A 26982-nucleotide genomic window follows, 5' to 3' on the forward strand; every position below is an offset into this window, starting at 1 on the left:
GAATCACGGTCAACTTTCTCCTTTCTGTTTTCCTGTACTTGGACATACTATGTGCTAGGCATGTCTATGTCAAAGAGAAAACCATATTCTGAAGTTGGTTAAAAGATAGGGATGCACCGATACCAACAGCAGTATCAGGTATCAGTCCGCTACTGTCCTCACATACTCATACTCATAAAACTACTCTGATACCTCATACCTGATACCACATCACAAAAAATAGCCACTCCACACATGCAACTTGATAAAACATCTAAAGAGCCAACACTATGTAGAGTTCAACAAGTTTGTTGATGCTTACCCTCTTTTTTGGTCACGCCATCATCAGCAACAGTCTCCACTAATGACTGCAGTGACTTTGACGACTGTTTGTATGTAAAACTGAAACAACCTCAAAGAGTGCACCTGTAGACCGCAGCCAGCCACTGTCCAATAAGTCCTAGTCCGAAGACAAAGAAAAAAACAGCGCTGCCACCAGTCTACAACCTTCTTTTCTTGGTAACAAGCTGCTACAATTTCATTGAGTACTCTTCTTTAGTCTCCTGTTAATCTTCACCAAAACTGCCTGACAGCGCAGTACACCCAACTTCACTCTTGGGGTTCACAGCAGGATAAACTAAACTGTTGCACACATGGAACCGCAGTCATACCTGTCCCCCCTAAACAATGACAAGTAGGAATTAATTAGCTCTTAGACAAGAGGGACATGTATTCGATCTGGAAAGAAAATAGTATCATTACATCCCTATTAAAAGATGTTGCTGGAGATGACATTAAAGATCGTGTAAAGCAACAGTAACTGTTTGTCACTGTCCACCCAGCCAAATTTGAATGACTAAAAAATATATAAAATCAGATCTCAAAATCATGAAAAAATGAGCAGTTTCCTTTGCTCTGAAATGCTGCATGTCCACTCCACTGTTTCTGTAAAACACCACTATGACCTGAAAACAACCTGAAACTGTCTAGTACCTTCTTTAAACATGTCCAGCCATGTTTGATGGGCGTCAGTTTGTTGGAACTGAAGTGAGCTGAAGTGAACTGCTGGGCTGATTTGGACTGAGAGCGTCGCTGAAGGTATGTTTGTAACTGACTGTCAGGGAGGGTGAGGGAGGGTGGAGAGTGGGGGAGTGTTGGGGGACCATGGCTCCAGGGCATCACTGGCCCATGTTGCAGGTCTGCCCAAAATATCCTGATCTGAAATTTTGAACAAAAGGTAACTGGTCTAACTCCACAATTCAGTACTACATAGTTCTCAGTCTTTACACATTTATTCAGCAACTATGTTCTAACATGTAGAATGAGTTTAGAAGAAAAACTCTGAATTCTCTGTAAACAGACTTGAAAAGAAAACCACAGATTGGAGATGGTTAAAAATGTTGCTGGGTGACCTGTAAAAGCCACATACGCTGATCAGCCACAACATTAAAACCACCTGTCTAAAATTATAATCTTGTGTAGCTTCCTCTCTTGCCACCAAAACAGCTTTGACCTATCGAAGCATGGACTCCAAGAGACTTCTGAAGGTGTCCCGTGGTAGTCGTGTAAGTTGCTAGGTGGAGCCTCCATGGATCAGACTTGTTCCAGCACATCCCACAGATGCTTGATCGGATTAAGATCTGGGGAGTTTGGAAGCCAAGTCAACACCTTGTTAACACCAGGCCACCTTCATCCATTGGCTCCTTGGTCCAGTTCTGACACTCAAGTGCACATTTTAGGTGCATTTGGCTTTGGACGGGTGGTCAAGCATGGGCACTGTGACTGGTCTCCAGTTATGCAGCTCTTTATGCAGCGAGCTGTGATGCACTGCGTGACACTAGGGTTGAGCTGATGTATGATACTATTGTCCATTGCAAGGGCTGACAGTCAATGAACACTGAACCCTCTACCATTCTAACATTGGGATTTAAAAACCGTCTCTATTTGAGGCAGCGTGTCCATAGAGTTATTTCCTAACCTCTGTTTTTGACATGTGGGAGAGAAAACAAAAAGAAGCTGTTGCTGCTGTGATGGACATGTCGTACCGAGACCACAGCAATAACATCATCACTCATTGCAATGTTTCAATGTGGACATAGTCATATGCCAGTTTAGTAGACATCACCTAACCCTATCTGACTCCTTTCTCAAAAAGCCAGCGTGAACTTTTTCAGCAATTTGTGCTACAGTAGCTCTTCTGAGGGATTGGCCCAGATGGTATGGCCTTCACTTCCCGTGTGCAGCAATGGGCTTAGGTTGCCCATGCGCCTGTCACCAGTTCACCAGTTGTCTTTCCTTGGACCTCTTTCCTTGGTAAGTTCTAACCACTGCATACTGGGAACACCCCACAAGAGCTGTCGTTTTGAAAGATGCTCTGACTCAGTCCTCTATCCATCATAATTTGGTGCTTGTCAGAGTCATTTAGATATGTACACTTGCCCATTTATCCTACTTCCAACACATCACCTTCAAGAACTGATTGCTCACTTGCTGCCTAATATATCCACCCCTTGACAGATGCTACTGTAATGAGATGATCAATGTTATTCACTTTACCTCTTGGTGGTTTTAATACTGGGGCTGATCACTGTCTAAGTCACATCAGTATCTCTGGAAGGCTCAGTCACTCACAAGGGAGGATGGCACAAAGTTCACCACTTCTTTTGTTATACTGCATCAGCAAATAATCCAACAATTGGAACAACATTTCTCAATTTCAAGGAAATTAGGGATTTCACCATGTACAATTAGTAACATTTTTCAAAGTTTCAGACAAACATTTCAGAGAAATCTCTGCACCTAAGGCCAAAAGCAAGGACAAAAACCAACACTGAATGTCTGTTACCTTTGACCCCTTAGGCAGCGCTGCATTGAGAACTGACAGGATTGTAGAGAGGATATTACTACATGGGCTCTGGAACACTTCAGAAAACCATTCTCGCTGTCAATTAACAAATGGCAGTTAGGACTCTACCATGCAAAGTATATATATAAACAACATCCAGAAATGCTGCCACTGACTGTTTTTGAAGATCGTGTTTGTCATGTCCTCTGGGCTTTTTTGCAATCAGGGTTGTGAATCACTCTACTGCATTTTTCTGTTACTCCAGTATTTATTTCAGATACACTGGTTACCTACAATTATAATTTACTAAGTGCAGAAAATATAAATATCTTGTCATTCATCATCAGGTGATGGAAGTTGTGGCAGTATCTGATTACATACAGGGCCTTTGTCTTTACAACAGTCATTCAGTGAAGCCCAAACCAGGAGAACTAACCTTGACCTAAAGTGTTGCTGTTGACTCTTCCCACTGGCCTTTCACTGTGAGCATTTTCAAAACGGCCGGGGACCTGCCCAGACGAGGCTCTTTGTGCGTATGGACATGGACACAGTTTTGGGGGGCAGGGGTGGGGGTTTTGGGTGTCTGCAGTGGGGGTTGGTAGGCTGTGCTGAGGGAACACGGTGGAATTGAACTCTTGTGTTCAGTCCGTCTGTCTGTGCACTGACATTATCAGTCATGATCATCTGGGCAGAACTGGGGTGGAAAAATTTGCCTCTGATATTTAATCAATAAAAAAATGTAAAATAATCAGAAGGTCATTGATCACAGATAAACTTTTCATACAAAACATTTCAAGGCTTTAATACTGTGGGCTATTCGTCAGTTATAAGAGAAAACTAGCTTATTTAAATGTATTAACAGACTGAATTAAGGTGTGGTGAAAAAAGTTATGTAGTTAAGTTAGTTATCCCTATTTGTACCCTTATTCGTTGTCCACGCTACATACAAATCACACTTTACATACTACTAATATTCTATATTTTTCTTATTATCAACAAATCCCAAGTGCAGATCCAAACTAACAATCAGTGTATCTACTAAAAAGTATTGTGTGTGTATCAAAGCCAGATAAATCTGCCTCCTCTGAGCCAAAGCTCCATTGTTGTCCAAAAATGATTAAAAACACATCAGTTAGCCACACTGTTGCAATGTGTGACGTGTGCCTTCATTACCATGAACACACAGACTGTAGATAATTTGACTCAGTCCCACATACACTGTCCTGCTGTCTCAAATATTCACTAGAGCGCCAAATGTGGATTAATTCGCTGCTGAAAATAGTCCCTAACAGACACGCCATTTCCTCCCGTTTCAGTAACGTTTGATTAAAAACTACATTGCCAAGATGTTTTAGGAAATCACTGAGCCTTTTTTGAAAATGCAACTATATACTATCTATTTTCTTGTCGACATACGTCTTCAGTTGGAATGCAGGGATAGAAAGCACTGGCCCCATCGACACCACACAACTAAATTTGGTGGCCAAAGTACATTTTTGATGGCCCAAATGTAACCATATGTCATATGGAAAAGGCAATTCAACTCAGCTTAACACAACCCTCTTTAACTGTGATACTGTGTTGTGTTGTTTTACCATGAATTGTGATTGTGTTTTCTAAGGACATTGTTTCTAATGAAACACTTGTTGGCTAACTGAGGAAACTTGGGGCACAAAGTGCAGTATATTTCACACTTAAGGTTAATTTATGCTTAACGTTAGATACAGATATGGACAGAGCCGTCTGTCCTTACTCTGACTTCACTTTGTCCGTATTTGTGCATGTTTTCTGAAAGCTTATGAATATGGACAAAATGGAGCAGTACCACTAGATATTGTGGGGGGCAATATAGCCAATAATTCTATTTAAAAAATTCTTAATTATTGGAACTGACATTTTGACACTGACATCAATTAGTTAGTGAAAAGAATCCTCCGTCCACCGCCATCACTTTTGTCTCTTTCTCAAGAGGTATGTTATTACAACCTCCTTCAGTGTTGCTATGTTTGTTGTTGTCAGAAAAGTTTGACTTTTTTTCTTTTTTCGGGTAACTATTAAATTTGTATGTTAAGGCAACACACAAATTAACCTTTATATGTGTCATATTCTCAACACTTAAACTCCTGCTTCCATTAGCTCCTAAATTTGTATTTTGGTTCTTCTATAAGGATTGTGTCAGCAGTTTGAGTAGTTTTAGCAAACCTAAAACTTTAGTTGCCCAGACATATCAGTAGCTAGCTGTTGACGAGTATTGTTTGCTGCTTTCATATAATTTTGAACTAAAAGGTGTGCTGGAATTAGGATGTTTGTGGATGTAACATTGTGTTGGTAAAGGCTCGCAGTATGGGGATAAAACTTGGTAGCCACAGGGAGCCAACTACAAGGAATATTTTGTGGCCACAGGCCACGTCCAGACACTGATTCCAATATCTGGACTGTGTATCACACAGTGCCACCAGTGGCCAGTGTGTTTAGAAAATATGTATACTGTTTTTTTTTAACACCTGTATACTACTAACCCTGTATGGATGTGATATGATTGCTAGTATTGATTTATGGCCTGGCTCAGTTTTTGTAAAGCATGAACAAATATATACAGAGAAAAAATAAACGAGCACAGTTGTTTTCCCCCCAGGAATGTGAAGGCATGACCTGCCCTACTCTGGCTCTAATTTGCCTTTGTTGGTTTGGGTCAATTGGGTTGGCTGGGTTTAGGCATGAGAAGTGTGATTAGGTAGGGTTCAGGTAAGAGTATCAGGGTAATCCATCAGAGACAGAGTAGGGTGGCTCATGCCTACACCATCCTGGAAGAAAAAAATCCTGTGTATGGGACACTTCTGGGAAGTAGCAGGATCCCATTTCGGGGTTAATAAATTATGTGGAATCTGATTGGTGCATAGACTCCATTTGCCACTACTTTAGGCAGTATCTGAGGCATTTTCCATGCTGGTATTGGAACAACAGAGCTAAGAGCCACAGACAGGCTATATGAGTCAGAATGCATTGAGTAAGGTTGGGTTCTGAACTCTGTACTTTTAAGGGTACAGACCAAATTACGCTAGAAAGAGCTGCTTGTTCAAGTCACAGTGAGTCAACAGTGAGCCCAAAACGGCTGAAAGTGTTATACTTCTCAAAACGCGACACAGACAACACTTGTTGCAACATTTGTAGTGTGAAATGCAAAGCTGGTGAGGGCAGCATGTGTGACCAAACACAAAATACAGTATATTTAAGAGCTGAAGAGTGCACCATTTATCATAGCCTGAGAGCCAAGTCGCCCACAGCAGCTGCAGCTAACGTTAGCATACCTGCAGCTAGTGTCTAAACACTGTAGTGTTAACTTAAACCTTCATGGGCAACAAGTGAGGCATCAACAACTTCACTGAACTCTTTTTTCACTGTCTTGGTTAACATTAGCATAGCATTTTCATTATTATAACCAGGGGTGGAAGTAACTGATTACAAATACTCAAATTACAGTAATTAAGTAGTTTTTTTGGTGTACTTGTACTTTTATGAGTAGATTTTCTAGCCTGTACTTTCACTAATTCTTAAGTAAGTATTACACTATGTAATCTACTTAGTTACTTTTAAACCCATAGTTGAGTATTGAGTACAATTTGATTTAATATCCATTAAATCCTGTATTTTAGAGGCCACAAATGACACAAATCACAAATGGGTCAATGAGAACAATGACACAGAAATGAAAAACAACACTAAACACTGCGGGAAAAAAAACATCCTTCATATCTTATAAGTTATTAATCAGTTGTAAGTGTGACATCAACGGTTCTGACTATTTTTTGAGATGAATACTTTGTACTTTTACTTCAGTATATTTCTAACACTAGCACTTTTACTTGTAAAAGTAAATAATACAATAATACAGATTTTCAGTACTCGTCTCACCACTGATTACAACAGAGATTACATTTATGTCATTACACAGAAAGTACCAAAAAATAAATAAATCCCCAAATCGTTCGGGTACCGGTACTGAATTTCAGGTACTCTACCCTATTATTGAATGAAGCATTGACAACTTCATCATCATCTTCGGAGGATTAGCCTCATTAACCTGTTGGATCATTTGTTGTTGGAGATAGCTGGACTTTTTTCACTGTCTTGGTTGATGTTAGCGTAGCATTTCCATTATTATTACTTGAATGTTTTAAATAAAAAATGTTAAAATGAAGATGTTTTGGCTTATTTTTTTCACAACAGAAATTACATTTTCATCATAACATAGAGAGTTAAATACCAAAAAATGTTTCTGTTGGGTACCTGTAGCTGTACCTTATACGTTAACATGTTTAGTCTTTTCATGAGATTTATCAATAAGAAAAATACAGACTATAAGACCAGCCTTATCCAGTGAGTGTTTCTGAATGTGTTGCTTTCTCTGGATTTCAGTCATTCCCCTACAGTATGTAAATGTGTATGTAAACTTGTTGAGACTTTCGTCTAGCTTGTCTTCGACAACAATAAATCATGACATGATGTCATCGACAGCGATGAATTATCCCTCTTAAGCAAGTTTCAAGTCTGAACAAGTTGATTTTTTTTTTATAGCGCAGTGAAATGAACTGAAGCCAATAGCTGACTGAAAGAAAAAAACCAAACACATTTACATGACTGGTAGTAAAAAGGCCACAATATGTAAAAAAGAACGGTAGTAGGGGCTGTGAAATGTACAGGTGAGAGCTGAGTGGACAAACTGTGTGATTCTGTCCATTTCAGTCAAGCTAATAGGCCAAGTCCATCTACTACTGTTTGCCTGAGCATGTGTCATTTCACGCACTCAGTTTGTGTTCCAAACAGGCGCCGAGGCTCCAGAATCGCCTCCTCACTCAGACAGAAAATGGTGGATTCGGCTCTTTCTAGTTCTAGTGCAGCTCTCTGCCCGAAACCCTGTGTGGGGCCAGGAAAAGGGGAGAGAGGAATGCAAGTCTGCTGATGGCTGCTCCAGGCTTGGAGGAAGGTCGGGACAGAGGGAGGGGAGGATTTAATGAAGGGAACGCAGAGGAGGAGGAGGGAGGAGGAGGAGGAGGAGGAGGAGGGAGAGGGGGAGGAGGGGGAGGAGGGAGAGGCAGACAGCTTGGCCCCTCAGCTCTTTGGGAAGACTCACAGGCTGCTCTGGAAAACACAGGATGTGGGCATGCAGGCGGGGAGAACGGGTTTAGACATCCCCCCCAACCCCACCCCCAACCGCCCACACACACACACGCACACACACACACGCACACACAATTCCATTCTCTCCATTCCTCTCTTAACCCTTTCCTGCCTCGCTCCTCCGCAGCCCAAAGAAGCAGTGTGTTAGGGCGTTCTGCTCATAAGGAACCTGGTCACAGTCGGCTTTCAGCACTAACCTGATTTCTTAAATGTCATGTAAACAAGAAAACACAGTTTCCATAATCAGGGTGAAGGATTTACGAGCAATCCAGTTGACACAGTTACATTTATGTTACCCGTTTCTTGACCATGTTTTGCTGAAACAGGTTTCTACGGGGCTCTTATTTGAATATGTGCATTTCAAAGCCTTCACAGGAAAAATATCACTGTGACAGCAGGGCTGATGAAGGATGGGAAATATCAGTACACAAAGCTATGCCTCTTTGTATTAAAAATAATCAAGTTAACTTGAAATTGAAATAAAGTCCAATCGGTCCAATTAGACAAGAAAATACAACTTCAAGCTGCAGCGTCACAAAATATGCCAACTAGAGGTCGACAAATAGTGGATTTTTAACAGTTCTGATGATATGATAATGACAATGCGGAGCCTGTGTTTATTTCGTTGACTAAAAATTTTTGTCACGGTTTTTGTTGGTTACTTTTTTCATTGATATAAATGAGAGAATAAGTAAAAAGATAAAAACTATGATGAAATCTGTTGAGATGTCTGTCAACGAATAAAAACAGAACAAAAATTTTTGGGACTAAGTTGAACAGCGATTAGAGCTGCACGATTTTGTAAAAAAGTCAAATATTGTGATTATTATGGTTGAAATTGTGATTGCAATATGCGATACAATTAGTGGGAATGATCATTTGTGCAACATTACAACATTTAGGAGACAAAGAACAGACGTAGATAAATTTCATGTTTGATATCAAAGAAAAAAAAAACCTTTGTTAACCATGTAGAGCGACAATCACTGGTAAAAATGCAACAAACTTAAAGCAACATTTGCAGATGAGTCATCCCATAATTCAGGCACAGGTTTTTGTTTTTCAAGCTAACATTACTATATCTGCTAACCTGAGCTGGTGTATTTCTTTTTAAATTGAAAAAGAAACGGCTGCTGTCCTGTACTGATTAGAGAAGTGAATTACGCAGAGTTCCTAATCTTAGATTGTAAATTAAAAGACTGATTGACACGCTAAAGATAATAAGCAAGGGTGCCATGAGAGGTTAACCCAAGTAAACTCAGTTTATCTGTATTTACCACTACACCAGAGCAGTAGTATATTAAGTGGTAATAACAGGTTAATAGACGTTTCCTTCTGGAGTATGTGGTTGGAAATGACTTAAGTCTTATGATATTTAGTCGCCTAAAACTAAACTTGCACTAAAACCACTCAGATGACAAAAGTATGACCAACTAATTGGAATTATAATCTAAAGTCTATGACTACAACTAAATCAAAATTTGCAGTTTGGAGCAGAAAGAAGTTGATAGTCAATTAAACAGCCGTAAGCTAAATGCTTATGTTAGAAAGTGAAGATGCTAGCATGATGATGTTTATCAGATGTACCATTTACTGCAGTTGTCAATTTAGTTTAGTGACTTAAGTTAGTCACAGTTAGTCATTATTCATTTTCATCTCCCCGGGACAATGAATGTCTGCACCTAAAGTTTAGTACAGACGTCGTTCCCAGAGGATGGATCCTAATGACTTTACCTTCTTTACTGCCACCATAAGGTCAAAATTCTATTTTCTCCAATACTTTTATGACTACATACCTGAAAAACTAATGACACTACTTTAATCTAAACTTAATCTAAACTATGTTAGCATGCTTACATTAGCATTTAGCACAAAGCACCACTGAGTACAGCCTCATAATGCCTTCAGACTCCTGTTTTTATACATTAGCTGAAAAAGAACCCTAGGCAAACATCTTTTAATACACACTTAGTCACACCATCATTGATAACAGTGATTTTTTAGACTGAACTGCAGGTGTAGTAAAATTCAGTGTTTTCACACATAACGGCATCTTAAATAGAAAGATTCACACAGTGATTGCAAACCATCTCCACAGTGCTGATCTTAGATGGAACCAAGAGCACTGAATCAGTACACATCTGTATCACACTATACATTTCTACAGTATGTAGCCTTGCTCTGTGAGAGCATCCACCAAAGAAATCCACCGTGGTCTGCAGTCATTGTACAAATATATTCCCTAATAATAACTATGACATTGTTCTGTCTCGTTTAACAAAGGCGAGCACAAACAAAGATTTTATATTTATGCGGTTCAAGTTTGGTGGTTTATCTAGGCAAGTCGTAATTCACGTTCTTTTCGCTTAAGTTTTTTAGTTTTGGGTCAGCCAAGATTCTTACCTCGGCCTTGTACATTCTGATCAGGCCCTGGTTGACTTTGGACCAGGAGGGAACGGCGCTGATGTTCCACAGCTGGTTGGAGTGTTCAGCAAACGGACCCGTCTTCATCTACAGAACAGAGACAGAGGGACAAGGATGAGGAGAAGAGGAACAGGCGAGACAGGTTTGGTGTGACTCATCCGCACTAACACAACATACAGGACTTGAGCTTCATGAAAAAGTTCCAAAGGAGAATCCAAATCAAATGAAAACACATTCATTAAGTTTAACATACTTACTTATTAACTTATTAAATCACTGTTAAACGTATAGCATCAGTTTTTGTGTCTTTATTTTTGTGTAAGATTTTTACATTCTTTATTATGCATATATGAGCAGTTAACCATGCATGTTGTGGCTACTGGAACAATGCTTATTATGCTTAATAAATCCTTTATTAAGCACTTATTAACAGTTTACCGTGCTTTAAAAATTATATTATTATAATAGTAGTTTAGTAATGTAGTAGTAGTATATTTTAATAATTTTAAGACTTTTATTAACATTCTTAAGCAGTAAATATATTCTTATAAGTGCTTGGAGATGTCTTATAATCTAACAATAAACATGTTTATTATGCTGTTATTACAGCATATACATATATAAATGTTAAATAGCATCTTAAAAGGGTCTTACTGCCTATTAACTAATGCTTATTGCAGGCACCCTTATATAAAGTGTTACCCAATGTAGTATATAAATCATAGTTCATGTCTTTAATTAATGTTACTGCACCACAAGGTTGAAATGATTTTAAAAACCTTTTAGTTGCCCTGAAATCATAGTTACAGTTATATATCCAAAACCAGTTTTTAGAAAATCAAACACTTCTTCTGTAGGCTGGAAAAGTGGCTTTAAAAAGTTTAGAGTTTCTTCTGAGATGAAGCTCTGGTCAGCCTGAGTTGACTCAGTTACATTGGATTGCGATGATGACCCATATTCATGGTGGAAAAGCCAGATTTTGGCAAAACTATGAGTTTTGGAACATACTGGACATGGAAAGTGGAGAAGTTTTACACTGTGAAAATGGGTCACCAGTAGAACCAACTGTAAATAACTGCATCCAAGCTGACTGAAGCTGCTTTTCTCAGTAAACCAAGAAATTGCAAACTTTTTATATCCATCTTTAAAACTCTGATTTTGACTTTTCTTTTTAGTCTTTTTAAAAGGCACTGCTGGTTCAGGGTGGGAATGTGAGAAATGCAGAACTACCGATAACACAGAAGTGTACAGTTAATATGTCCTGAACAGGAACAGATCCTACTGTGTTTAAAGGAAGATGTGGAGCTGATGCTCAGCAGTAAGGAATCCAAAGATAACCCTGCTGTTTGACTTATCCCACACTCCAGGGCGAGGCTACAGCAAAGTCTGTGCAAATGGTTCAAGATTTATTTTGATTTCTGGAGGTCAAAGAGCTGCTATGATCAATATTTTCATATTTAAAAATCACATGACTACTTGCATGTGAAAGTGGTCATTGTAGTGACAAACCCAGAGAGAATTATCACCTGACTGAATGTTGTTTTAATTCCCTCGCACCTCGCATCTTTTCAGTGATACAACTCTGAAATGTACCTGTTCAGCACCAAACAGCAGACGAGACAAAATGATTTGCTGATGAACACAGTGGAACATTTGGCAGCTTAAGAGCCAGATGTTTCTTTCATAAGTTGGTGAACACCCAAACAGAGCTAAAAGAGAGTGAACATTAGGGCTGCAACTAACGATTATTTTCATATTGCTTAACTAAGAAAATAATCAACAGGTTAATCGATTATTAACCAATGAGTGGTTTGGTCTGTAAAATGTCAGAAAATGGTCAAAAATGGTGATCTTTTTTTTCCAAAGCCCAAGCTGACATCCTCAAATGTATTGACTGTCATAAGAAAACAGAAAATATTCACATCTGAGAAGCTCAAATCAGAGAATTGGGACATTTTTGTTTTATCATAAAATTGCTCAAAAGGGTTTATCAATTATCAAAATACTTGGCAATAATAATCCATTAATCGTTGCAGCTCTGGTGAATATTAAACTGACACTCAGCAGATGGCCAGAAATACAATTCCAAAGAAATGATAATGTTGCTCTGTGTCTGCTGGATGTGTGAATAAGCAACTGTTTCCTACCAAGTTTGCTATATCAATTTAAAGGTCTGGTGTGTAAGATTTATGGAACAGAATATTCCAAAGGATATTGTCATTATTAGTGTACAATCACCTGAAAATAATATTATATATATATATTTGGTGTTACCTTAGAATGAGCCCTTCATATCTACAGAGGGAACAGATCATCTGCCACAGAATTCACCATGTTGTGCCACCATGTTTCTACAGTAGCAGACAAACCAAACACTGGCTCTGGATGCAGCCTTCTGTCTTTTTCGCTGGTTCCTCGGACACTGTTGGTTCTCTTCCATGCTAGAATGGGAAGGCTGAGGAAACACATTTGCAATCTGAAAGCTCATCCCTAAATACCACTAAATCCTACACTCTGGTCCTTTGAAGGGTGATAAAATGATGCTTGTTTGAAGCTGCATAAAACCAAAACAACAAGCTGAAAGAAGCTAAATCACTCCAGAGCTGGCAGGAAGTGCAGTCAGTTTAGAATTCTGTGAAGGTTTGCCACTATGAGCGACTACATGTAGTCATATTACCTATTATTAATATTAAAATGTAAAGGATCAGTGTGTATGATTTAGTGGCATACAGCGATGACGTTGAAGATTGCAAACACCGCACCTCGTCCTCCCCTTCTAAGCATGTGGGAGAACCTATCATGGCTGCAAAACTCAGAAAAATGTTCTCTCTTAAGCCAGTGTTTGGGTTCTTCATTCTGGGCTGCTGTAGAAACTTGTTGGTACAACACGTTGGCCTCTGTAGATATAAAGGGCTCATTCTAAGACAAAAAACCACGATGATTCCTCAGGTGATTGTATCACCCAATCCTGAGAGCTGGGGCAAATCATGTCCCAAAACAAAAACATTTTAAAAATGATTAATACCGACACTAATTCCAATTTTTTTCTTGAAAATGAAATGAAATGTTTTGGTTTGCTTGAATTTTTTTTTTTTTAACTTCTAAACTTGCTCTGTGCCAGAAAACAGACTCGAACCAGATAAGAAATTGCAACTTAAAACTATCGAACAAAACAACAAATGTGTTAAAAGCCTTTGAAAATCTAAAACTAATAATATCAACTGATAACAGAGGTATAAAAGTGTGCTATTATAATCATCTTTGTTTCAAACATTGGCCCTTTAAAGTTGTTTCCCAGATTTCTGTCAACTTTGTCAGATTTTTACAAAAACCTGATTTAATCAGGCATAAAAAAGGGGTTAGCTACACTCTAAGGACCCCTGCCTCACTTCCTGGTTTAAAAAGGGCAGGACTACACTGGTATCCTTTATATTTTTAGACAAATTCATTCAATAATATTTTTATCAGATGTGTCTCAACCATAACATGTCAACTCTGTAGTCCTTCTAAATCAAAGTTAAATAAGAATTATGGTTTAAAAATGTGTATTTTGATTAACATTAAGAGACTCTGAGACACTTTAAAAAAATAAAATCTCTGCTCACTATGACTCTGCTGTGAAATGAAAAAAATGTTACAACAACTGTAACTCTGTCTGCATTTAATAAAAAATGCAATCACTAGGAGGGTGGACTGTTACAAAGTTTAATAGCCAAGAGTATGTTTCAGTATAATTGAAGGAAATTTCTGCTATATTCTGCCAAAAGATCCCCTTCAATCTTACACCCTGGACCTTCAATTAGTGCAACATTACAAATGACATGAAAGGAAATCAGGGAAGTAACTTTCCAACGCCACCACATCATTTCTGCAGACTTTAAATCACACTGCATATTTGACTTTATTTCCATGTAGATACTAAAAGACTGAATGTTTTGGAGGGGAATGGATACATACATAAAGTATTATCTGGTTTGAGGCAGAATTTGAAATAAAAGTACTGCATGTAAACATTTTGATCATATATGTCATGTTACTAATAAAGAAAATCTATTCACTGCAGGGAGTTTAATCCCTGTGGAGTTTATTGATGCTCCTGGCTGACTAATCAATGACTGGAATTTAAAAGCTGCACTTACTGGCACCCAACAGTGCCCCCACTGTTGATGTTTGGGAATGCAACTGTGAACTGTGGAAATGATCCCATAAGCACATTGAATCTGGTTATGTAGGCTCTAATGCTGTGACCGTACGGGTGTTTGTGATTTTTAAATATTTGTCTCTTTTTGATAGTTTTTCAGTTGAAGCTGAAAGAAAAATACAGAGCAAGACGAATGTGTGTGACTACAATATGAAAAACAGCAGATTGCTTTCCTCAATCACTGATGAAAATGTGGGAAAAAATCTACTGCTTTCTTATTACATTGATTACTCTGCTCTCAAAGAACATGCGGAACAAAAGGCTGATTGTTGCTCCAGCAATCACCTAAATATTAATAAATTCTGGAATTAAAAATTAGGGTGTTAGCTTTCATACAGACAACACACAGTAAAAATATGCACAAGAACAATAGACAGTCACTGTAACAAGTAAGACTTGACAAAAACAAATGTATGAATTCATAAATGTATGAATGAAGTGAGCACTATAGACCGTTTTCCCACCATCTCCTCCCAAGAGGCAGAGGAACCCAAACCCAGACCCTGGGGCATCAATCTAACAACCCCCTCCTTTTTCCATCCCCCCCGTCCACCCCTCCTTGCACCGCTCGAGACACTTTCCAGGGCCTCGCATGAGAACACATGGGGGAAGGGCATGGAAGAAGGGAGGGAAAAGGGGGGTGGAGACAGCCCGTATTCCCTGGAGGAAGGAGTGATTCACAGCAGCATGTGGGGAAGGAAGTGACTCATGTTTAGGACGGCGCACACACACACATACACACACACACGCACGCACACTAGAGCCTTGTGTGTGAATTAAAAAAAGAACACGAGTTTGAAGTATCCACATGTGTGTGAATAGGAGGAAAATACTTATGGAGTGTTGCTTACTTACAGGCCCGTCTCAGCAACAGTAAACAAAAGAGGCAAAACAAGCCTGCAGTCAAGACTGAGTAACGCCACTAATACATCCAAGACAGGAAAGAGTGTTTTCATGGTTATTCTGTAGCACGCCAAAGAAAAACACTGTATATTTAACATGTTTTGTTGTCAGTTCAACCCACAGTTAGGTTGATTTCACCTAGTTAACTATTAAACCTCAGTGTTGTTGCTATGGTTACCTACAGGTAAATAAACCTTGCAGTTTGAGTGAGAATGGAGGTTAGATTGTTGACTGGAGCCACCTTTAATGTGTCCCCATGTGGTAATGGACCAGAATCAGTATATCATTATGCTTCATACATTATCTGATCACATCCTTGGTATGACACAGAGCTACACAGTACTTGCTAAAATGTGACTCATGATTTGTCTCCCTAAGATTTGAGACCACAATGCTCTTACGGCTAAATTCCACCAGCCATGGCGGCGTTATGGCCGTGCCGAGGCAGCCACAGCTGATCACAGCCACTCTACAACACCGGCAGAGCCTCGGAGCATCCCAGAGGCAGCTTTCCACTCTGCTCCGTTTCAAATACGCGCCGAGTCTACTTTAGATGGATGGCACGCCAATCAGCACAGCGCAGATCGAACAGGCAGGAAGTCAGACACAGAAAAAGTAGAGAGAATCCAGTCAATTTTCAAAATCAAAGACCTCGTGCAAATAAACAAACAAAAAATTTATTGAACTCTTAACCATTCAGATAACACATATGAGACAACTTTTACTTTGAAATTATGAGTGTCTTTCTGTTTCCTTGTCTAAGTGTCGTCAGTTTTATCTATCAGCGATCCCACATCTCTTTCAAATCAAACATTGCTGTCCCATTTTTGACAGGATGTGAGGTCAAAGGATGTGTCATACACTTTCACAATCAAATCCTGTGGGCTAATTAGGCTTTATATTACTGTTGAGTAGCTGATACGTATGTTAAGAATACTGCATTAGACTAAAATAATTTGTTTAGACTACTTTCAATCTAAATGACTAGTTATCAAGAGAGGTTTTCTTAATTTTGATTTTGGTGACCTGCATATTTGCTAACAAACCATCTGGACAGTGCTAATCAAAATGGTGGAAGTTATCATAGTGTATTAACTTCATTGTATCATCCACTTTTATTTAACCTCCTCTTTCAGAATACAAACTGCTCCACAAAACAGGAGTGGTTTGCAGACAGTTATGAGACAGGAACTGATAGTACAAGTATATCTACAGCTGCAACATTTAATTGATGAATCTATTATTAATCAATCATTAAATTTATCACCAACGATTTTGATTTAAAAAATGTCAATTGTCTGAGTTCATCTTCTTAAATGTGGTTTAACTTGAATATCTTTGGGTTATGGACAAAACAAAACATTTGAGTAGGTCATCTTGAGCTTTGGGAAACACTGATCAACATTTTCTGACGTTTTATGAAGCAAATGACTAATCGATTAGTGCAGAAAATTGATCGACAGTTCGATTGACTGACAATGAAAAAAAAAAATTACTCTGAACCAATCACAAACATCTTGGATAGCACTAAGCTCAGGATGCAGCAACAGTGCTGCTGCAAAATAGTGTTGAGAGAGAACTTATTTTGGTGGAACATATGTCAGGAGGTGAGCTCTGGCATTAAAATGACTACATCACTGCTAATAGCTGTTAGCTTGTTTACGTAGCAACTTGAAGGTTGTTGTTGTTTCCCAGAGACTTTGAAAACTGAGACAGCAGATGCTGCGATGCCAGCTGAAACCAAGTAACCAACGGCAGGCTTATACCTGCAGTGTACATCTGGTGAGTCAGAATGTGTCTGAGGAAAACAGCCTCATCTTTTCATTGTGCCTTCCCATTTGCTGCATTACATTACCCTTTCGCTAGCTTGCTTAATTGTTAGCCTTGGTGGTGTCTAGACACCAACAGCTTTGGCGCTCATGTTGCCATTGCCTAGGAGCAGTGTTCTCACTTCTTAACCATTTGAATGCCAAGCATATCGTGTACACGACTTCCCATGTCATAACCACAGAACCTGGCATTGCCAGACTAATTTGCAACCTCTCAGTTCATCTTCAGTTTCCAAGAGACTTCTGAACGCAACTGGACAGACGTCCAACCGGTGAGCAGAAAAATGTACGACATATAACTTTTCAGATCTAGACCGGTGATGCTCCTCTGTCAATCATCATTCATATCAAATAAATTAATGTGATTGACTCGACCAGGAATGGAAGGGAGTCAGACGTATCTGCTAGAGAAAACAACAACATAGGCACAGGAGATGTGTCTGGTTCCCGGGCTAGTGACCACGGGCTCATGAGTGCCATTTGAAGACAGAATATACTCACTACACCAGCAATCTTCTAGAACCAAAAATTTTCGCTAAGATGTACACATAAATTGTGCTGTAGCACTTTCTGCTGTGACCAGGCCTCAACTCTTCTGTTTAGACCAAGTGAGCCATTTGGTTTTGGTAACCAAAGCACACACTGAACTTAACTCAGCAATGGATCCAGTGATTTTGGCCAGGACTGATACTGAGTATCAGATCAGTGCATCCCCGTTGTTTTCATTATTGAATAATCTGGATTAGATTATTTTCTTGATTCACTGTTTAGTTAAAAACTTCACCATTCCAATTTCCAGAGCTCGAGGTGACATCTTCAAATGTCCATTGTTTTGAGCGCCTGACAGCAAAGCAAACAATATTCAGTTTACAATTACATAAAAACAGACAAAAGAAGAAAATGGTCAAATTGGAGACGCTGCGACCAGAGAATTTTTTACAATTTGCTGGAAAAAAAGACCCAAATGACTAACTGATTGTCAAAACAGTTGCAGATTAATTTTTCTGTTGATCGCCTAACCATTCAACTGGCTCAGTCACAGAAGAAATACCAAATTACAGTCAACAAAACAGACAATGAAAAAGACGGAGCAAAGTCACAAAAAATAAAAACTGCGAGCGACGGATGAGGAGAACCACGGAGGCCCTTCTTGACACAACAGCAGCATCCTTTCATGACCGTGAGGAGGAGGGAGAGGTCAAGCAGCAGGAGGAGGAGGAGGAGGTGGAGGAAAGAGAGGCGAGGAGGTGGTGCTTCTGAGTGAGAAGGAGGAAAAGGATGTAGCTGCTCCACCAACGCCCTCCTCTACTTCCCTCCCCTCCTTTTCCTCCGAAAACCAAAAAACAAAGCACACGGTTCCTGCTCTGGCACCCTCCCAACAGAATCCATCTGCCTTTCCCCCGGTCTTCCTTTTCCTGGACAAAACCACATTCAGCTGTGCTCCACCAGTTTAATTCCAACAGCTAAATCAGGACAAAACCAGTACAATGTCTATACAAGTACACACAGTACTGTATGTACATAGTGACTATAAATGAATATGTAATTATTTAAAACACTCCATGGGCAATCTGAATCTGAAAATTCAACAGTTAGAGCAGACAGAGAGAAAAAATATTGAAATTTAAATAAAGAAATTGAAAAAATGTCAACCACATGGACAGAGTAGGGTCCATTAGGGGGCAGTATTACATATTTGGATACCTCCCCATGTTGTATTGTAGAACTGACAGATTGTTCACAATCACGCTTTGGCTCCACAAACGAAAATAAAAAACTTATGTTAAAACAGCAGGGAAGCTCGGAGAAAATCTGGGAGTTGAGGTCACAGCTGCCCATTAAACAAACCCAGAGTTTACAGCTAATTTACAGAATTAGCTTGCGAATTTAAAGGGACAGTTTGTTTTTTTTTAAGTGAGGCACTTATCTAGAGTCAGTGTATAACCTACAGTGGATGGCAGCCGGCAGCAGAGCTGTGATGATTACCTCATTACCACAATATCGTGGTCATGTGACGCCTGCCACAGGGTTGAGCTCATTACTGTCATCACCACAAATTTAATTTTGTGGGGTCAATCTCATGTTATTTGATTGCACAATGCATTTGGGGTTAGCCTTGTTACACATGACAAGTCAGGAACACAGCCTCTGATTGGCTGACAACTCTACGATTTTTCCTGCCTATCAAGCTCAAACGCTTCTATTTTTGGCCACCGCCTTTGTTGAAAATTCAGACAAAAACATAGGCCAAAAGGGGTTTTTTGTAACGCCAAAGCTATTAAGCTTTTTGACAGCCGCTGCTTTGGTGCGCCTATACCACAGACGTGCACATCACGCAAGGGCGCGGCACTCAAGTGTGGTGGCAACGAGGGGATGATGCATTCAAAACTTCTGCAAGATCAAGATTAAGACTGGGTTAAAAATAAAAATCAATTAATCGACTCTAACCCCTAAATCAATCTTCTAATATGTGTATTTTCTCCTGTGGATGTGTGGTATAGCCTGTGGTTTTAGTCTTGCATGACCAGCCTTTCATGAGAGATCTCGTGGTGTGAGATCTCGCTGACGCGCTGCAAGGTGGTGGGAGGGGTTTAACCACTACATGGCTCCATTCAGAGAACACATTCATCAGTTGTATTTCAGCTCTTTACTGCAGATCTGTGAGTTGTTACTGACAGCAACATTAACTAAAGCATTTTATGACTGTGAAATGAGATCACCATACTCTCTGTGTGACTGTGTGAATCCTAAACAACTGTTGCAGTCACCATGTTAACTGTTCACAGTAATAAAAGGCAAACTAGCTGGGCTAGTCACTTAGCTTATCAATTGGTGAAGCTAATTTCCACAGGCTAATTACTAAAACGGGTCTTTACAGATATTACAGCCATCCAGTTAACACCTAACATCAACAAGACAGAGCAACATCATGAACACCAGAGAGAGAATTCAGTTATTGAGGACCATGAGTCTGACAGAACATCGTCCAGTGTTTCCTCTACATTCATTTAGGCCGCCACTCCTAAATCTTAGCCACCACTCCTTCAAATTTCGTTTTTTTTTTGTTTTTTTTTATTGTTGACGCAAATACACCACCGCCGCATCTCTCCACCTTCAAAACAGACTCCTGTCGGGTACTTGCGAGCACTAAGGTAAACTGCAGATAACTATCTTGCTCAGTATGGCAATATACTTGCGCGTGCTCATTTGCATGATGCTAGCGTTGTTTGGGGGTCGCGGTCGTCAAGCACGTCAAGCACCTAGGCGACAGAGCAGAGTCAGAGGAGCGAATTCCCGAATTACAAATAAACAATAAAGCAGCGAATTACCGGCCGGAGAAGAGGTAGACGTAAGTTATTAGCTTGAGATAACTCGACATAGATTTACAGACGTTCACAATATGTTGATGACCAGCTAACGTTATGTAACTTATCGGTAGTTTAAGTTAATTTGGCCCGGTGCCAACTCAGTGTTGCTAACGTGAGTAAACTAATTGATAGTATTAGGCTAACGTTAATATCTACCATTATGTAACAACTGACTGCATTTTTCAGATGAGTTTATTGAAATATTTCTCTAAGAAGAGAAACGGAACGCCTGCCCCCGCTGCTGAAAGAAATCCTAGAGGAAACACTGTCGTCTATGACCGCAAGTCTGCGACAAAGCCAGAAACATTACAGACAGCGGAGCAACAGGAAGGAAGGAAACATACTTTCAAAATTAAAGTCTTTGAATAAAAACGTCTAAAAATTAAGAATTCAAAACATAAAATAAAAGTTAATAAAAGCTGTTCACTTAGGGTGGAGGCTTCCATTGGGGTGTGTGTGTGTGTGTGTGTGTGTGTGTGTGAAAACAATTGTAGGCTAAACACTGTTAGCCCACTGTTAACACTTAAGGGTCAATTCTTAAGGCAAACATTAATATTTTTAATAATGCACCAAGTTAAAGGGTTCCTTGTACAATTTACAGCATTAGTTCTCTGAGAATCTCTTTCATATCCAAGTAGTAGGTATTGTAACTGAAGTATCCCTGACTGAATCAATATCAAGTCAAATCAGTATTGTTACCCAGCCCTAATCAAGGTAATTGTGAGGCAAACAAATGTGTGTTTGTGATGAAAGCTAGGTTACGTTACAGACGTAAATAGGACTGGATACCAAACCTCAGTAGCTTACTGTGTAAGTGCTGATAATTTATAGATCATTTAAAAAAAACACCTATGCATTGATATATTTTACCTGATTAACTAGACAAACGCTGTTCAAACTGCTGTTCTGGTATCCTACTTCAGCTACTAAAATGTGTGACATCGATCTCACAGGAAGTAAACCTCCTGATCAGACAAAACGAGGGCTAAATGACCACTTGAATGACACAAAACTGATGTTTTAAAACCTTCGTACTGATTTATGAAGTTATCATTAAAAAATGATTCTAAATTGTTCTCATGTAGCACACCTATTTTTGCTAGTGTAATTTATTTATTTTTTAAAAGACAACACATGACTTTTTATTGGTGCCTTTTAGTGCTTCCTCTTTTTTTATATTAATATATTTATGGTAAATTCATAATTTTATTTCAATATCAATACTGATCTTTTGACTTTTTTCTCTCCACTGTCTTTGTCTGCCCTCAAGTTGCTAAGCAAAAAGTGAAATTGTGATTTTCTTCACTGAAGTACAGGACACCCTAAAGGTGCACGCCCAAACTGTGCACACTGCACATGCCACACACAGCATGCACGCTATGCACGCTACGCATGATCTCCAGCCTTTTGCCTCATAAAAATCCAGGGAAAACCCTGAAGTCAACAATCCAAGACATCATGGAAATGCCAGTGGACGGCTAACAACGACAACAACAACAACAACAACTCTTTACACCATGAAAAATAACTACAGAAAACATTTGGTGTTGGATTTATCATTATAGACTTACTCTACCACAAAAAAGATCCAAAAAAGATACTGTAGTCCAAGGCTGGATTATAAAGCTCCTGAAAGAAATTCGAGCATCTAGAAGGGAAGTTCAGTCCTGCTAAAGATCTTGTGAGAAAATTTTCTTCCCCTGACCCAAGCCAAGTGTTTTCTGTTTCTACACCTACATAGATTTTAACCACAGTATTGTCACATAATGAAACAGTTTGGACAAGGTGCACTATGAAGTAATCATGCATACAAATCTTGAGAGTTTTGCAAATCAAAGGTTCCCTTCTAGACATGAGCAAACCTGAAGTTGTTGGCCCAGAGGTACTGATATTGTTAGCCATTCCTGCTCAGCTTACTTCTTGGCTAACCCCCTTCACTTTCTCAGCAGCAGGGACATAGCAGATGAGAGCAGCGTTCATTAACTGACATGCTAACCTGTACTCTGTCATTTACTGCCAGCTTGGCAGCCTACTGCTAACCTTTTCCTCTGCTCTGCCACCAGCACCGTCACTGCTTGCTCTACCTTACCTGCATGCCACACACACATTATGCAATGCTCTATTTTTTTAAAAGGAGTTATGCTACTCTTATGACAGTTTCCTTCAATAAAGTCCAATAAAATGCCATTGTTTGGGCAGTCACAGTGTGAGAACACCTTGTATTTTTGCCACAATAAAAACAAAAAATCCATACTGCCACAGCCCTAGTCGGCACGTCCAGTTTGGACAAGCAGCAGGAGTACTGGAGTATGAGCACGGCTACTACCCCATTAAACACCAAAGACAGTCAATAAAACAAATCTAACTAACAGAACAAGGCAGCAGTAGATCAGCAAGTCCTGTGTCCTGAGAGGTAAAATGACACTTTTGCCAGAGGAGTCTGGTTTCTTAGAGAGAGTGGTGTTTGGCTTATATAACACTTATATAACAATTTCCAGTTGGACAGCAAAGTAAAGTCATCAGACTGGGGGGGGGGGGGGGGGGTTCAACCTCAATTTAATACTGATGCAGTGATTAATATGTTTCAGCTGGTAACAACTTATTGAACTCTAACTGATGCAGTGAAGAGCTTCTCATTTCTTAAACATGTCAGAAGACATATCCTGTGGTCGAGGAAAAGATGTTACTCTGTTTCAGAAGAGTCAAATTATTGACCTGCATCAAGCAAAGAAAACAGCTAAGGAGATTGATGGAGATGGATGATTGGAGATCACTTAAATCTTTGGTGAAATCAAAGGAAAAAATTAACAGTAGAACTCACAGTTCTGTTTAATAGTGAAAGTAAGAGCATTTCCACACACACAATGTGAAGAGAACTCAAGCGATTGGGACTAAACAGCTGTGGAGCTTTAAGAAAACCACTTATTAGTGAGGCTGATCAGAAAAAAAGGCTTCAGTTTGTTAGGAAACATAAAGATTGGACTGTGGAGTGATGGAAAAAGGTCATGTGGTCTGATGAGTCCAGATTTACCCTGTTCCAGAGTGATGGGGGCATCAGGGTAAGAAGAAAGGCAGATGAAGTGATGCTCCCATCATGCCTAGTGCCTACTGTACAAGTCTGTGGGGGCAGTGTTATGATCTGGGGTTGCTTCAGTTGCTCAGGTCGAGGTTCAGCAACATTATGTGTCCAAAAAGTGAGGTCAGCTCACCTCCTGAATTTACTGAATGAACAGGTTTTTACCATCACAGTAAACTGAATGCCTTTGGCTTGTGGACAAATTTGTGGACATGATCTTAGGCTCTGGGAAACACTGATCAACATTTTTCACAATTTTCTTACATTTTAAAGGCAAACGACTAAAGAAAGAAAATAATCGACTGTTTAATCGACTATGAAAAGAATCATTACTTGCAGCCCTATTTGACAATATTTAAAATCCATTACACATCACATTACTTTTATATTGAATTATCATTAAACTGCAAAGTGTTCCTGTTATTTTGACCACCCCCTGTACCTTCAGTTAGTATACCACAATAACTATGATTTTGTGAGGTGAATATGCAGTGTGTAAAGGTAGAACAAAGAAATAGCAGATTAAAAAGAATGTGATGATTGTGAAAGAGTGGACTTTGTGTTTCTCATTCTCCCACCTCGTTTATGAACTTGATGCAGTCCAGGAACATGTAGTCCTGGTGATGCTCGTTCACCACCCTCTCGTCGAGGAAGTGCCGAGGCTCCAGTGTTGGGTGATCTGAAGGGAGGAGCAGCTGTAAGTACACATGTGCGCCACCAGGTGTCATCATTCACCTTCCCATTAACTGAGATCAACCTCAGAGGATGGATGCGCCCCCTTACACTGACAATAGGGGGTTTCTGTGCAATTTCCAGAACAGATGTGCTCACCATCCAACCACAGAAAAATGCATTTCTTACAGAAATCTCCAAAATGTCAGAAGTTTCTGATACTAAATTACAGCATTAATTTTCTATGATGTTCTTCAAGGTTTAATGTGGATTTCGGAGGGATGTTTGGCATTTTTATTAATCTTTGAATGGTCAAAGATTGTTACATTTTGGACCAAATCTGTGTAATAAATGGTATCAACCCAAAAGCCGATGCAACAACTAATGAGAGCATCATAGGAATGTCCATCATAATGTTGTAAGTCCTTAATACACTCTATAGTTTTAACATTTGAATAGGCACCTAATGAAAACACAGACTTATAACACACAGTTCTGATCTCAAATTAACCTTCAGGTTCCAGCCTTCAGATGATGTCTACCACTATGTGGATTATTTTGTTGACCTGTCATCTCCTCCTAAAGATTTCCTGTACCCCACTAAAAATGACACAAATGGGTGTATGGTAGGGAGGGGAGGAGTGGAAGAGGTGTTTAAATCCATCTCCCGCTGTAAGTAAGCTGTAAGTAATGTATAGCCTATATTTATGCAAGATTATTTGGTAACCATGGTAACACATATGTAAGTCACCACATGAGCGCAGTGATTTTCTCTGATCATGAAGTGAGTTAAACCAGTAGGTGCACGGAGCTCGAGTCCGTCTATTTTAGAACTTTCCCAATAAAAAGTGAGTTAAACGTAGCGAGCGTCTCTCTCTGGAATATTCTTTCTTGTCCCGTTTCTGTCCATTGGTTACTATTTCTATATGATAATGATGCATGAGTTCCAGTTGCAGTTTGCATCACTAATGCTCACAATCATCAGTGTGAATTATGTCTCTGTGACACCAGAGGAGATAAGTAAACACATCAGGCTCGGTAATGTGCTGCATGACCTGATTCTCCCTTGTGGGTCCATGTAGCGCTGATGATGCAAGATGACATCATTACAACTATCCAATCAATGAGTTAACGGTCAGTCCGTATGACTTCATGTTTACTCCTCTTGGCTTGTTTGTGAAAAATGAGATTGACAGCGAAATGGACCAGGACTGAAAACCATCTTTTTTCTTTGCTCTGGACCAAATGAAGTCAACTACAGGTATGACAGCGTCCTCAGCTGGTTAAAAATCAGGAGTGATCGAGCTTCACACACCAGGCCCAGAGTAGCCTGAACCCTTTGAGGCAAATTGCGATTTCCAGAACAATATTGTGATTGTGATTATTTCCTAGAAATGTAGCTGCAGGTCTGTATTTGTGGATTTAAAGGACTAGTGTGTAGGATTTAGAGGACTATAGCAATGAGCTGGCCTCATCCTCAACTTCCAAGCATGTAAGAACTACAGTGGTCCAGGGCTGGACAACATATCAACATCATGATACTAGATATGGTCTTAGATTTTGGATATCCTTTTGTTGTGATATGACCTAAGTAGGGCCGCAACTAACAATTATTTTCATGGTCAATTAACAGCTGTGATCTACAAAATGTCATAAAATCGTGGTTTTGTCCACAGTCAAAAAATATTCATAGTTTAGTCTCATAAAGGAAGAAACCTGAAAATATTCACATTTAAGAAGCTGGGATCAGAGAAATTTGACTTTATTTCTAAAAGATTACTAAAATCAATTAATTGATTATCAAAATAGTTGGCAATTAATTTAATACTTGATTAATAAGTGATTAATTGTAGCAGCTTGAGACATAAGTGTCTTTTTTCTGGTTTCAAAGGCTGCATTACAGCAAAGTGATATACTTTTCTCAACTTATCAGACTGTTCTATCTGTTCAATTATTTCTCTTTACCCACTTAGTCATTATATCCACAATACTGGTGATTATTGATCAATAATCTCACCATGTTAATATTTTGTGAAAGCATCAGTAGCCATCCCTACAATACTGTCACAATATTGAGATATTCAGTCAAAAATATTGTGATATTTGTCCAGATTTCCATGCCTCTGGCTGACATGAAATAGGACTGGCTGATCGGGCGCACTGATTGGCTGCGTCCATCACCAGTTGTTTTTTTTGGTGTTTTTGTCATTTTACTTTGCTAATTTAATGGCCTGCAGAGCTGTACACATAAAAACACAACAATGTAAAACTGGCACTATGCTCTAATTCCAAATTATTTACCTGAATTTAACATTAGGCAGGTGTTAATGTTGGAACCTACACCAATCAGGCATAACATTATAACATCTGACAGGTGAAGTGAATAACACTGATTATCTCTTCATCATTGCACCTGTTAGTGGGTGGGATATATTAGGCAGAAAGTGAACATTTTGTCCTGTTCCCGGTCTGCAGTGGTCAGTATCTATCAAAAGTGGTCCAAGGAA

The 26982-nt window shown here is 39.3% G+C and overlaps 1 protein-coding gene across 1 annotated transcript in view; it reads right to left on the reverse strand.

Annotated features, from left to right (window-relative positions):
* The window catches only part of ptpa (protein phosphatase 2 phosphatase activator), a 39186-nt gene that overhangs the window by 1330 nt on the left and 10874 nt on the right, over positions 1–26982 (reverse strand). Inside the window, exons 8-9 of the mRNA XM_084745376.1 lie at positions 24382–24482; positions 10406–10513 (exon numbers count right to left, since the gene is read on the reverse strand). Of these exons, the coding sequence (XP_084601502.1) occupies positions 10406–10513; positions 24382–24482 (209 nt within the window). The remainder of the gene's footprint in view (positions 1–10405; positions 10514–24381; positions 24483–26982) is intronic.

Source organism: Lutjanus erythropterus, chromosome 20 (assembly GCF_056507025.1).
Source record: "Lutjanus erythropterus isolate fLutEry1 chromosome 20, fLutEry1.hap2, whole genome shotgun sequence".
Taxonomy (NCBI): domain Eukaryota; kingdom Metazoa; phylum Chordata; class Actinopteri; order Lutjaniformes; family Lutjanidae; genus Lutjanus; species Lutjanus erythropterus.